The sequence below is a fragment of the Bombina bombina genome, chromosome 2 (assembly GCF_027579735.1).
Source record: "Bombina bombina isolate aBomBom1 chromosome 2, aBomBom1.pri, whole genome shotgun sequence".
NCBI lineage: Eukaryota > Metazoa > Chordata > Amphibia > Anura > Bombinatoridae > Bombina > Bombina bombina.
Window position 1 is genome coordinate 787,055,585 of NC_069500.1, and position 13,765 is coordinate 787,069,349.

At 39.9% G+C, this 13,765-nt stretch overlaps 1 protein-coding gene across 1 annotated transcript in view; it reads left to right on the forward strand.

Moving 5' to 3' along the window:
• The window catches only part of SSBP4 (single stranded DNA binding protein 4), a 598,177-nt gene that overhangs the window by 123,253 nt on the left and 461,159 nt on the right, over positions 1-13,765 (forward strand). Inside the window, exon 4 of the mRNA XM_053702958.1 lies at positions 12,679-12,740. Within this exon, the coding sequence (XP_053558933.1) occupies positions 12,679-12,740 (62 nt within the window). The remainder of the gene's footprint in view (positions 1-12,678; positions 12,741-13,765) is intronic.

The window sequence follows — 13,765 nt, forward strand, 5'->3', positions numbered from 1 at the left end:
CCGTGCAGTAAATCTGGCTTAGCGCCCATGGGAGCCGTATTTACCGCACAACTATTGGCTAAGAGGTGAAAACCTCACCTCTTAGCAAACATTTTTAGCCGTGGGCTGCTGTAGCAGCTAAGAACGGCGATCGGTTGAAACAAATAAAGGAGCTTTCTACGTGAAGTATCTTATACTTAATGAATCAAGGTCCCCATTATTTGTTTCAATAGTCAATCCTAGCGTTTGTACAACACTCGCATTGACTTTCACTTTAAGTAGAAGTTGAGGTAGCATGGCATGGGATCAAGGTTCCAACCTGGCCACATGTGAGTTCTTATATATAAGGACACAGCAGCTTCAAATTAACGTCTGTGGGTTTTAAATAATAATACAATGTAACCCTGCTCACCTCCTTTTATTTTATTTCATTTTACGTTATCGTCTCCCTTCACAAGTTAGTTTGTGAAATCCAGCAAAAGCTTGATTATATTGTTTTTAGCAATGAATATATTAATAAGGTTCACAATGATTTCTTTATTATAAATAATAAATGTACCACCCTGAGGATATTGATGGTTTTGGAATTACTCTCTACTAGCAGCAGACCCAGGGAGGTACAGCCCATTGGTTTGCAAAAAGCCAAGCAGAGAAGACATCACTCCGGAAAATCAAAAGTGTTTGCTTCAAAATATTTTGATTTACACAGAGCTCCATAAAAATGTTAAGGGAATTTAAAATTGCCTTTTTTTTTAATTGAATTAGTGTTCTCCCTGAAATGGACAGTAAAGTCAAAATTAAACAAGATTCAAAGAGAGCGTGCAATTTAAAAAAACGTTTCCCATGTACTGTAATTCTGTTATCTAATTAGCCTCTTCTCTTGGTATCCTTTGTTGAAAAGCATACCTAGGTAGGCTGAGGAGCAGCAATGCACTACTGGGAGCTAGCTGATGATTGGTGTCTACTCACAGACGACTCTTGTCCTAGGCTCACCCAATGTGTTTTGCTAGCTCCTAGTAGAATGTTTCAAATTAGATAAAATAAGTAAATTGGAAGGTTGTTTAAAATGGTATGCTCTGTCTAAATCATGGAAGCTTAATTTTGAGTTTACTGTCTCTGATTGTGACTAAAGGGCAGAATTGTTCTGGTTGCCTTTAGTATTGCCCAAGACGCTTGTGCAAAGCTGTTTCCACTCTTGCATAACTAATTGCACAAGAGCAGGGGCTGCTAATTACCCCAGTTGGATTAGTTTAGGGGTGAGGTTAAAAAATAGCAGTCTTAAGACTGCTGCTTCTTAAAGTTACAGTCTACTCCAAAAGTTTTATTGTTTAAAAATATAGATAATCTCTTTATTACCCCGTTCCCAGTTTTGCATAGGCAACATGGTTATATTAATATCCTTTTAAAGGGGCAGTAAACTTACAAACTAATGTTATATAATTCTGTACATAATGCAGAATGATATGACATTAGCTTAGTGGCAGATTTATACATTAAAGGATTGCAGAGAATTTTTATTTAAAAGTTCATTTTTCCAGAACGCTGCTCCTTGCTCTACTGAGCGGGTCTGGTTTTTCCTCAGCGCATTGCGGCAACACTGTCTAGTCACAGCATGCCCAGTCGCGCTATTAAACTGAATGTAGTTCGCTCCTGCTACTAGACCAGAGCGGGAGCAAGCTACATTCAGTTTAATGGCGCGACTGGGCATGCTGTGACTAGACAGTGTTGCCGCGATGAGCTGAGGAGGAACCAGACCCGCTCAGTAGAGCAAGGAGCGACGTTATGGAAAAATGAACTTTTAAATAAAAATTCTCTGCAATCCTTTAATGTATAAATCTGCCACTAAGCTAATGTCCTATAATTCTGCACTATGTGCAGAATTATATAACATTAGTTTGTAAATTTACTGCCCCTTTAACCGCTGTGATTACCTTGTATCTAAGCCTCTTTTGACAGCCCTCTGATCACATGGCTATTTATCTATTGACTTGCATTTTAGCCAATTAGTTCAGTGTCGTGCACAACTCCACGGGAGAAAGCACAATGTTATCTATAGGGCACATATGGTTTAGCAGTCTCTTGTTGTGGTGAGCGAATAAAAAAGCATGTGATAAAAGGCTGTGTTTAGTGGCTTAGAAGCAGGTAGAAAATTAGAGGTTTAAATGTTATAAAATAAATTACTTTAACTATGTTGGTTGTGCAAAGCTAAGGAATGGGTAGTAAAGGTGTTTGGTGTAGACTGCCCCTTTAACTTTTGCTTGCCATTTAACCCAAACACATAACAAATTAAAATAATTTTGTCTCAAATGAAATGTTGAAATTAAAAATATCATTATTTGTACTCTAGAATGCCCCTTTAAAAATAAAAATACCACCTTTAGAATTTTAGAGATTGCACAGAGCTAATTTAACTACTGCTTTTCTCCAGGTGCTCTCCTTAATGAGTCAAACTGCTTTTTGGAGATTACCCCAATGAGCGGAGCTGCAGTACTCTCTTCCAATACACCCCCAAGGTGGCTTCTCAGAAGTGCAGTTGCAGAGTGTTCTGCAATTAAAGCAGCCATAAAAATAGAAGATATTATTATAACACTGTAACTTACTTTTCCTTCCGTTGTTATGCCAAGCACTCTGCGCTGCCTATAATATTTAAGTGCAGTATGTGGCAGAAGGGTCTAATTCCCACTTTGTATGAAGAAAGTAATAGGTGTGAAACCCAGCAGAGCGCTGCCATTCCAAGCTAACATTACCTGCTCATAACACTTGTGATCGCAACAGGATTCTGAGCAGAGAGGCAGCGGTAAGACAACTGCATTACCTTTGTGATTACCTGCTTTTAGCTAACATAAGGACTCTATTATCCCTGTAATACATGGAATATAGAATGATACAAACAGAAAGCATAAGGCTGCGCTATGGAAACCATTGCTAAACACCAGGAACTTTTTCACAAGATAGACAGATGCCCATTTAAATGTAAAGTTGAATTTTCTATCTATCTATCTATCTATCTATCTATCTATCTACATATTTGTATTGATAAAAGGTTAGTAAACACCTTGTATTTAACCCCTAGATGCCTCTTGGTATCTTTATTTGAAAAAGTAGGAATCCAAGCTAAGGAGCCAGCTCATTTTTTATTCAGAACCCTGGATAACTCTTGCTAATTGGTGGCTACATTAGCCACAAATCAGCAAGCACAACCCAAGTGCTCATAAGCTTACATTCTTGCTTTTTAAATAAAGATAACAATCGAACATAGAAAAATTTATAATAGGAGTAAATTCGAAAGTTGTTTAAAATTGCGTGCTCTATCTGAATCTGAATCATGATAGAAAAATTTCGGTTTAGTATCCCTTTAAACGCCTTTAGGACGTCATGGTCCTGCTCCATGCCCCTGTAAGTTACGCAATGTATGCCATAGAAAGTAATAGAGCACACTGGAAAGGCAAACTTTGCTAGTGAGAGCAAAGTTAGCCGGGAGCAGGTGGCGCAAAAATACTGCAGGCAATCGAAATTAGGTTGCTCTGCTTTCAGTGTATATTATTATACAATTGCCCCTGTTTTCATATACTGTATATTATGAGGGCAATACGTGTTTTGAGTATTTTGACACAATCTTGCTTCCTTTTTAGAAAAAAACAGTAAGATCTGCAGGGGCAAAATGTTTAGAGATACACCTGATCTCGCAAAATTTCAACTAATCCCATGAAATGTCCCTGTTAAGCCCACTAGCAGAGGCAGGGAAGCTCATTTTACAATACGGAAAACAATACGCTTTGAATTTCGTATTATTAATACGAATTTCATAGCAGTTTTTGCAGTGCAGTGTAGTTTTATTATGATTTCTACTGTGTGCCTTCAATCTTATTTACTCCTGGGTCATTTCCATATGAATTTAAATTTTTCCATAAAATACGATTTTTTTTTTTTTACAGTTTTTAATTCAATTAAACAATACATTTTTACAGTGCATATTTATTTTCAATATTTCATTTATTCATTTTATACAATTTATCAAACTACTTTTTTTGTGTGAGCCCTATATTATGTATGCATCACCTTCACATCCATAAAAGCAGGGAACACTGCTTTGCGAGACACACTGTTCTCAAGGTAAAAACTGTCTTTAGAGAATTATGACGTATGCTTCATGCACTGGCGAGATTTCTTAAAAAAATGTCACAAGCCCAGAAGGCTTTAGATTATTGGGCCCTAACAGGATTCTAAAATAATATGCAAAGAAATTGTGATTGAAAAAAGTATACTTTTGTTTTTGGGCCCTAACAGGATTCTAAAATAATATGCAAAGAAATTGTGATTGAAAAAAGTATACTTTTGTTTTTCTTTAATTCAACTGAATGAATGTGCTTGTGCCATAAATATATATTTCTCTTGCAAGGTGTATCCAGTCCACGGATTCATCCATTACTTGTGGGATATTCTCATTCCCTACAGGAAGTGGCAAAGAGAGCACACAGCAGAGCTGTCCATATAGCTCCCCCTCTAGCTCCACCCCCAGTCATTCTCTTTGCCGGCTCTAAGCACTAGGGTCTCTCTACCGGAGGGTAAAGTGAATGTGGTGTTAGAATTGTAGTTTTTATATCTTCAATCAAAAGTTTGTTATTTTTAAATGGTACCGGTTTGTACTATTTACTCTCTGGCAGAAAAAAGATGAAGAATTCTGCTGAGAGGAAGATGATTTTAGCATGTTGTAACTAAAATCCATTGCTGTTCCCACACAGGACTGAGGAGTACCAGAAAACTTCAGTTGGGGGGAACAGTTTGCAGGCTTGACTGCAATGAGGTATGTTCAGTCATTTATTCTAGACAAGACTGAGATAATGCTAGAAGACTGACAAGATCCCCATGTGGGGAGGGTAAGCTATGTTCTGAGACTTAGTAAAGAATTGAATGCTTACATAACAGGGCTAGTTATGCTGGTTGACACTAATTCAGGGCAATCGATTATTTGGTTTAAGAAATACTCGTTGGAGACACTTTTTAAGCACTTTGGAGTGTTCTCTGGGGTTATTTTCCACGTGGCAAAAATTTAGTCACTTAAAAGTGATTTTTGTAGGCCTTACAACTCTGGAGTGGGAGGGGCCTAATTTTGCGCCTCAGATGCGCAGTTAGAATTGCAAGTTCATGCTGCTTCACATGGAGGGTCCTGCTGCTGATTGAGGGCCTAGAAGAAGCTTTATTTCCCCAAATCTGATCCCTAAGGGCAAGGTAGGGCCACAGCAGTGCTGTGGCAAGGTGCTGTAGTTCTTTAACCGGTTGTTGGCTTTAGGCTGCTCCGGTTTGGGCATTAAGGGGTTAATCGTTCTGTAACTTGTGGTGCAATCATATTAAGGCCTTAGGTACATACTGTGAAAATTTCAACTGTTTTGTAAAATTGTGTGCTCTTTTTATTTCTTAAAGGCACAGTAACGTTTTTTCAAATTGTGTATTTTATTTGTTTAAAGTGATTTCTAAGCCTGTTTGTACATATTACTAGTCTGTTAAACATGTCTGACACTAAGGAAAATCCTTGTTCAATGTGTTTAGAAGCTATGGTGGAACCCCCTCTCAGAATGTGTCCCAATTGCACTAATATGTCTATACACTTTAAAGATCATATTGTTGCACTTAAAAGTGTGGCCCAAGATGATTCTCAGACTGAAGGTAATGAGGATAGTCCGTCTACCTCTCCCCATGTGTCACAACCAGTTACGCCCGCTCAAGCGATGCCTAGTACCTCTACTGCATCTACCCCTATTACATTGCAACAACTAGCGGCAGTCATGGATAATTCCCTTGCGGCCTTTCTATCTAAACTGCCATTTTTCCCTGCAAAGCGTGATAGCTCTGTTTTAAGAACAGATTATGAGCAGTCTGAAGCTTTGGTAGCCTTACCTGATGTGCCCTCACAACACTCTGAAGTGGGGGTGAGGGATTTGATGTCTGAAGGAGAAATTTCCGACTCAGGAAAGGTTTCTCATCAGGCAGAGTCAGATACTTTGGCGTTTAAATTCAAATTAGAACACCTCCGCGTATTGCTCATGGAGGTATTAGCTACTCTGGATGATTGTGACCCTATGGTGGTCCCAGAGAAATTGTGTAAAATGGACAAGTACCTAGAGGTTCCTGTATACACTGATGCGTTTCCAGTCCCTAAGAGGGTTGCGGATATCATTACTAGGGAGTGGGATAGACCAGGTGTCCTTTTTGTTCCCCCCCTATTTTTAAGAAAATGTTCCCCATAACTGACCCTATGCGGGACTCATGGCAACCGGTCCCTAAGGTAGAGGGGGCTGTTTCTACACTTGCTAAACGCACAACCATACCAATCGAAGACAGTTGTGCTTTTAAAGACCCTATGGATAAAAAGTTAGAGGGATTACTTAAGAAAATTTTTGTTCAACAAGGTTTTCTTCTCCAACCTATTGCCTGCATTATTCCTGTAACTACTGCAGCTGCTTTCTGGTTTGAGGCGCTGGAGGACTCGCTCCAGACGGAGACCTCATACGATGAAATTATGGATAGAATTAAGGCTCTAAAGCTGGCTAATTATTTTATCACAGATGCCGCTTTGCAATTAGCCAAGTTAGCGGCAAAAAATTCAGGTTTCGCCATTATGGCGTGCAGATCGCTTTGGCTCAAGTCCTGGTCGGCCGACGTGTCATCAAAATCCAAATTGTTAAATATCCCTTTCAAAGGAAAGACCCTCTTCGAGCCAGAATTGAAAGAGATTATTTCAGAAATCACCGGGGGAAAGGGCCATGCTCTCCATCAGGACAAGCCTTTCAAAGCTAAAAACAAAGCTAATTTTCGTTCCTTTCGTAATTTCAGGAACGGTCCCGCTTCAGCCTCTACGGCTGCAAAGCAAGATAACGCTTCACAGCCCAAGGCAACCTGGAAGCCTTACCAGGGCTGGAACAAGGGTAAACAGGCCAAAAAGCCTGCAGCTGCTACCAAGACAGCATGAAGGGGTAGCCCCCGATCCGGGACCGGATCTAGTAGGGGGCAGACTCTCTCTCTTCGCTCAGGCCTGGGCAAGAGATGTTCATGATCCCTGGGCATTAGAGATTGTTTCCCAGGGATATCTTCTGGAATTCAAGGACTCCCCTCCAAGGGGAAGGTTCCACATTTCTCGTCTGTTCACAGACCAGACAAAGAAAGAGGCGTTCTTACGCTGTGTAGAAGATCTACATACGATGGGAGTGATATACCCAGTTCCAAGGGCAGAACAAGGACTGGGTTTTTACTCAAACCTGTTTGTGGTTCCCAAAAAAGAAGGAACTTTCAGACCAATCCTGGATCTAAAAAATTCTAAACAGATTCCTCAGAGTCCCATCATTCAAGATGGAGACCATTCGGACAATCTTACCTATGATCCAGGAAGGTCAATATATGACTACCGTGGATCTAAAGGATGCGTACCTGCACATTCCTATCCACAAAGATCATCAGTTTCTCAGGTTCGCTTTTCTAGACAAGCATTACCAGTTCGTGGCTCTTCCATTCGGGTTAGCCACTGCTCCCAGAATTTTCACAAAGGTACTAGGGTCCCTTCTGGCGGTTCTAAGACCGCGGGGCATAGCAGTGGCGCCTTATTTGGACGACATCTTAATTCAGGCGCCGTCCTTTCAAAGAGCCAAGTCTCACACGGAGATTGTATTGGCCTTTCTGAGGTCTCATGGGTGGAAGATGAACGTCAAAAAGAGTTCTCTATCCCCACTCACGAGGGTTCCATTCCCAGGAACTCTGATAGATTCGGTAGAAATGAAAATATTTCTGACGGAGGTCAGAAAGTTAAAACTTTTAACTACTTGCCGAGTTCTTCATTCCATTCCTCGGCCATCTGTAGCTCAGTGCATGGAGGCAATCGGATTAATGGTAGCGGCAATGGACATAGTCCCTTTTGCTCGAATACATCTTAGACCACTGCAACTGTGCATGCTCAAACAGTGGAATGGGGATTATGCAGATTTGTCTCCTCAAATACAGTTGGACCAGGGGACCAGAGATTCTCTTCTCTGGTGGTTGTCTCAGGATCACCTGTCTCAGGGAATATGTTTCCGCAGACCAGAGTGGATCATTGTAATGACCGACGCCAGTCTGTTAGGCTGGGGTGCAGTCTGGGACTCCCTGAAAGCTCAGGGCTTATGGTCTCGGGAAGAAGCTCTTCTCCCGATAAACATTCTGGAACTGAGGGCGATATTCAACGCGCTTCAGGCATGGCCTCAACTAGCTGCGGCCAAATTCATCAGATTTCAGTCGGACAACATCACGACTGTAGCTTACATCAATCATCAGGGGGGAACAAAGAGTTCCCTAGCGATGAAGGAAGTAACCAAAATAATCAGGTGGGCGGAGGATCACTCCTGCCATCTCTCAGCAATTCACATCCCAGGAGTAGACAACTGGGAGGCAGATTTTCTAAGTCGTCAGACTTTTCACCCGGGAGAGTGGGAACTCAACCCAGAGGTATTTGCCCAGCTGACTCAGCTATGGGGCACTCCAGAGTTGGATCTGATGGCGTCCTGTCAGAACACCAAACTTCCTCTCTACGGATCCAGGTCCAGGGACCCCAAGGCGGTATTGATATATGCTCTAGCAGCGCCTTGGTCCTTCAATCTGGCTTATGTTTTCCCACCGTTTCCTCTTCTCCCTCGTCTGGTCGCCAGAATCAAGCAGGAGAATGCTTCGGTGATTCTGATAGCGCCTGCATGGCCACGCAGGACTTGGTATGCAGACCTAGTGGACATGTCATCTGTCCCACCATGGACACTGCCAATGAGGCAGGATCTTCTAATACAGGGTCCATTCAAGCATCCAAATCTAGTTTCTCTGCGTCTGACTGCTTGGAGATTGAACGCTTAATCCTATCAAAGCGTGGTTTCTCTGATTCAGGCTAGAAAGCCTGTCACCAGGAAAATCTACCATAAGATATGGCGAAAATATCTTTGTTGGTGTGAATCCAATGGTTACTCATGGAGTAAGATTAGGATTCCCAGGATATTGTCTTTTCTCCAAGAAGGATTGGAGAAAGGATTGTCAGCTAGTTCCTTAAAGGGACAGATATCTGCTCTGTCTATTCTTTTACACAAGCGTCTGGCAGAGGTACCAGACGTTCAAGCGTTTGCTCAGGCATTAGTCAGAATCAAGCTTGTCTATAAACCTGTGGCTCCACCATGGAGTCTAAATCTAGTTCTTTCAGTTCTTCAAGGGGTTCCGTTTGAACCTTTACATTCCATAGATATTAAGTTATTATCTTGGAAAGTTTTGTTTTTGGTAGCTATATCTTCTGCTCGAAGAGTTTCAGAATTATCTGCCTTACAGTGTGATTCACCTTACCTGGTGTTCCACGCAGATAAGGTAGTTTTGCGTACCAAACCTAGTTTTCTTCCTAAAGTTGTTTCTAACAAGAATATTAACCAGGAAATAGTTGTTCCTTCTCTGTGTCCTAATCCTTCTTCGAAGAAGGAACGTCTGTTACACAATCTTGATGTGGTTCGTGCTTTAAAATTCTATTTACAAGCAACTAAGGATTTCAGACAAACATCCTCCTTGTTTGTTATCTATTCTGGTAAGAGGAGAGGTCAGAAAGCGACTGCTTTTTCTCTTTCCTTTTGGCTGAAAAGCATCATCCGTTTGGCCTATGAGACTGCTGGCCAGCAGCCTCCTGAAACAATTACTGCTCATTCTACTAGAGCATTGGCTTCCACATGGGCTTTTAAAAACGAGGCTGCGACTTGGTCTTCACTGCATACTTTTTCCTAATTTTACAAATTCGATACTTTTGCTTCTTTGGAGGCTATTTTTGGGAGAAAGGTTTTGCAAGCAGTGGTGCCTTCCGTTTAAGGTACCTGTCTTGTTCCCTCCCTTCATCCGTGTCCTAAAGCTTTGGTATTGGTATCCCACAAGTAATGGATGAATCCATGGACTGGATACACCTTGCAAGAGAAAACAGAATTTATGCTTACCTGATAAATTACTTTCTCTTGCAGTGTATCCAGTCCACGGCCCGCCCTGGCATTTAAGTCAGGTAAAATTTCGTTTAAACTACAGTCACCACTGCACCCTATGGTTTCTCCTTTTTCTTCCTAACCTTTGGTCGAATGACTGGGGGGTGGAGCTAGAGGGGGAGCTATATGGACAGCTCTGATGTGTGCTCTCTTTGCCACTTCCTGTAGGGAATGAGAATATCCCACAAGTAATGGATGAATCCGTGGACTGGATACACTGCAAGAGAAAGTAATTTATCAGGTAAGCATAAATTCTGTTTTTCCCTCTTTATATTCTTCTAGAAATTATTATGCTTCATTACGTTCCTAGCTGTATCTGGAAAGACGTTTGCTGTGCTGTTTGCAATGGGGTTCTCTAGACTCTACATATATACAGCAAACAGCTCTGACTAATTTATTAAATGAAAAACACTTTTTAACTAAAGCAAATATCAAAAGCCAGAAAATTATTGCATTTATTTGTTTAGTTAAAGGGACATTAAACTCAGCTTTTTTTCTTTCATGATTTTGACAGAGCATTCCATTTTGATTAACGTTACAATTTATTTCTATTATGGGATTTGTTTCATTTTCTTTCTATCCTTTGTTAAAAAGTTTACCTAGGTAGGCTCAGAAGCTGCTGATTGGTGGCTGCACATATTTGTCTCATGCAGTTGGCTTTCAGCTACCTCCCATTAGTGCATTGCTACTCCTTCAACAAAGGATACAATGAGAATGAAGCAATATTATATATATATATATATATATATATATATATATATATATATATACAACCCCATTTCTGAAAAAGTTTAAGCAGTATGGAAAATGCAAAATAAAAACAAACAAAAAGTTATTTACAAATTCAATTCACCCTGAACTTTATTGGAAACACATTAACACATTATTTGATGTTTTACTTTGTGAATTTAATGTATTTTTGAAAATATACACTCATTTCAAATCTAATGACTGCAACACGTTCCAAAAAAGTTGGGACAGTTGACCGTTTACCACTGTGTAACATCACCTTTTCTTTTAATAACACGTATTAAGCATTTGGGCACTGAAGACACCAGTTGGTTAAGTTTAGCCAAGGGAATTTTCCCCATTATCCATCATCAGCTGCGCAACTGTACGGGGACTTTGTTGCCTTATTTTGCGCCTTATAATGTGCCTCACATTTTCAATCGGAGACAGATCAGGACTGCAGGCAGGCCATGCTAGCACCTGCACTCTCTGCTTACGCAACTATGCGCTTGTAATCTGGGCAGAATGTGGTTTGACGTTGTCCTGCTGGAAAATGCAGGGACGTCCCTGGAAAAGACGACGTCTGGATGGCCGCATATGTTGCTCCAAATTGTATACATATCTTTCTGCGTTAATGGTGCTCTCACAAATGTGGAAGTTACCCATGCCATGGGCACTGACACCCCCCCATATCATGACAGATGCTGGCTTTTGGACCTGATGCTGATAACCGATTGCGTGGTCCTTTTCCTCTTTGGCCTGGAGAACACCAAAAACAATTTGAAATGTTGACTCGTTGGACCATAAAATACGATTCCTTTGTGCTACTGTCCATCTCCGATGAGACCGAGCCCAGAGAAGTCGGCGACACTTCTGGACAGGGTTGATGTATGGCTTCTGCTTTGCATACTAAAGCCTTAACTTGCATCTGTGGATGCAGCAGCGAATGGTGTTGACTGAAAAAGGTTTACCAAAGTATTCCATGTCAGGATATCCATTACAGACTCATGACGGTTTTTAAGATAGTGATGTCTGATGGATCGGAGATCGCATGCATTCAGAAGTGGTTTTCAGCCTTGCCCTTTATGTACCAAAATTGGACCGGATTCCTTGAATCTTTTAATTATATTGTGCACTGTAGAAGGTGAAATGCCCAAAATCCTACCAATTTTGTCTTTGGGGAATGTTGTTCTCAAAGTATTGGGTTATTTGCCGACGCACCTGTTGGCAGATTGCCGAGCCTTGACCCATCCTTGCTCTTGAAGGACTAGGCCTATTTTGGAGGCTCCTTATATACTATGATTACACGATTGCCTCACCTGTTTCACATTACCTACTTATTTCAACTTTTCACATCACTATTAGTCCTACATTGCCCCTGTCCCAACTTTTTTGGAACGTGTTGCAGTCATCAGATTTGAATGAGTTTATTTTTTCAAAAATACATTCAATTCACAAAGCAAAACAACAAATAATGTGTTAATAATGTGTTTTCAATATAGTATTGGGTGAAATGAATTTTCAAATTACTTTTTTGTCTTTTTTTTTTGCATTTTCCATACTGTCCCAACTTTTTCGGAATTTGGGTTGTGTGTGTATATATATATATATATATATATATATATATATATATATATGTATAGATACCTATTGCAATGCACTAGTGGGAGCTAGTTGAACACATTGATAAGCCAATGACAAGAGGCATATATGTGCAGCCACCAATCAGCAGCTAGCTCCCAGCTCTTGAGCCTACCTAGGTATATTTTTCAACAAAGGTTACCAAGAGATTGAAGCAAATAATTCACTTAAAGCTCATCAAATTTCATAACGTTAGATGTGTTTTATTAAACATTTTTTATTTCTTTGTGTATCGTTATGCAAATGATGCTTTTTTTTTCCCTGGAAGGTTAACTATATATTTGATTTAATAGATTTTCTTTTCTTTTTTCTTCGAAAGATACGATGGGAGAAAAATATCACATTAGGAGAACCTCCTGGGTTTTTACACTCTTGGTGGTGGTAAGTTATGTATTATGTATTTTTTTCAGTTAATGATCATGATGTCAGTATTACGTTTCTACTCATACAACTTCTTACTGATGTGAGTTTAATAAATTCTGTACTTATGTTCCTTAAAAGTTTATGTACATTTTTTTGTAGAATAGTACTAGTACTAAATATTACAACTGCTATATGTGTGTTAAAAAAACTGAATTCAAAGAAAACATTTTTTGAATTAAATAAATATAATATTATTTAGTCTTTACCATGTTTCTTTTTGTAGAGAATATTAGATTTTGAAGCTTGCAGTCTTAAATGTAATATATATATATAATATATATAAAGGTAATAGAAGACAGCACTCGCTGGACTGAAGCTGAAGGATTAGCAATAGAAGCTTTTATTTACGTGACGTTTCGGGGACAGCTCCCCTTCATCAGACCCTATATATATATATATATATATATATATATATATATATATATATTTTTTTTTTTTTTTTCTCCAACATTGGTGTGTCCGGTCCACGGCGTCATCCATAACTTGTGGGAATATCTCTTCCCCAACAGGAAATGGCAAAGAGCACAGCAAAAGCTGTCCATATAGTCCCTCCTAGGCTCCGCCCACCCCAGTCATTCTCTTTGCCGTTGCACAGGCAACATCTCCACAGAGATGGTTAAGAGTATGTGGTGTTTAGTTGTAGTTTTTTATTCTACTATCAAGAGTTTGTTATTTTAAAATAGTGCTGGTATGTTCTATTTACTCTGAAACAGAAAAAGATGAAGAGTTCTGTTTGTGAGAGGAATATGATTTTAGCAGCAGTAACTAAAATCGTTTGCTGTTTCCACATAGGACTGTTGAGATGAAATAACTTCAGTTGGGGGAAACAGTTACAGACTTTTCTGCTTAAGGTATGACTAGCCATATTTCTAACAAGACTGTGTAATGCTGGAAGGCTGTCATTTCCCCTCATGGGGACCGGTAAGCCATTTTCTTAGTCTCAAACAGAATAAAGGGCTTAATATGGGCTATAAAACTGGTAG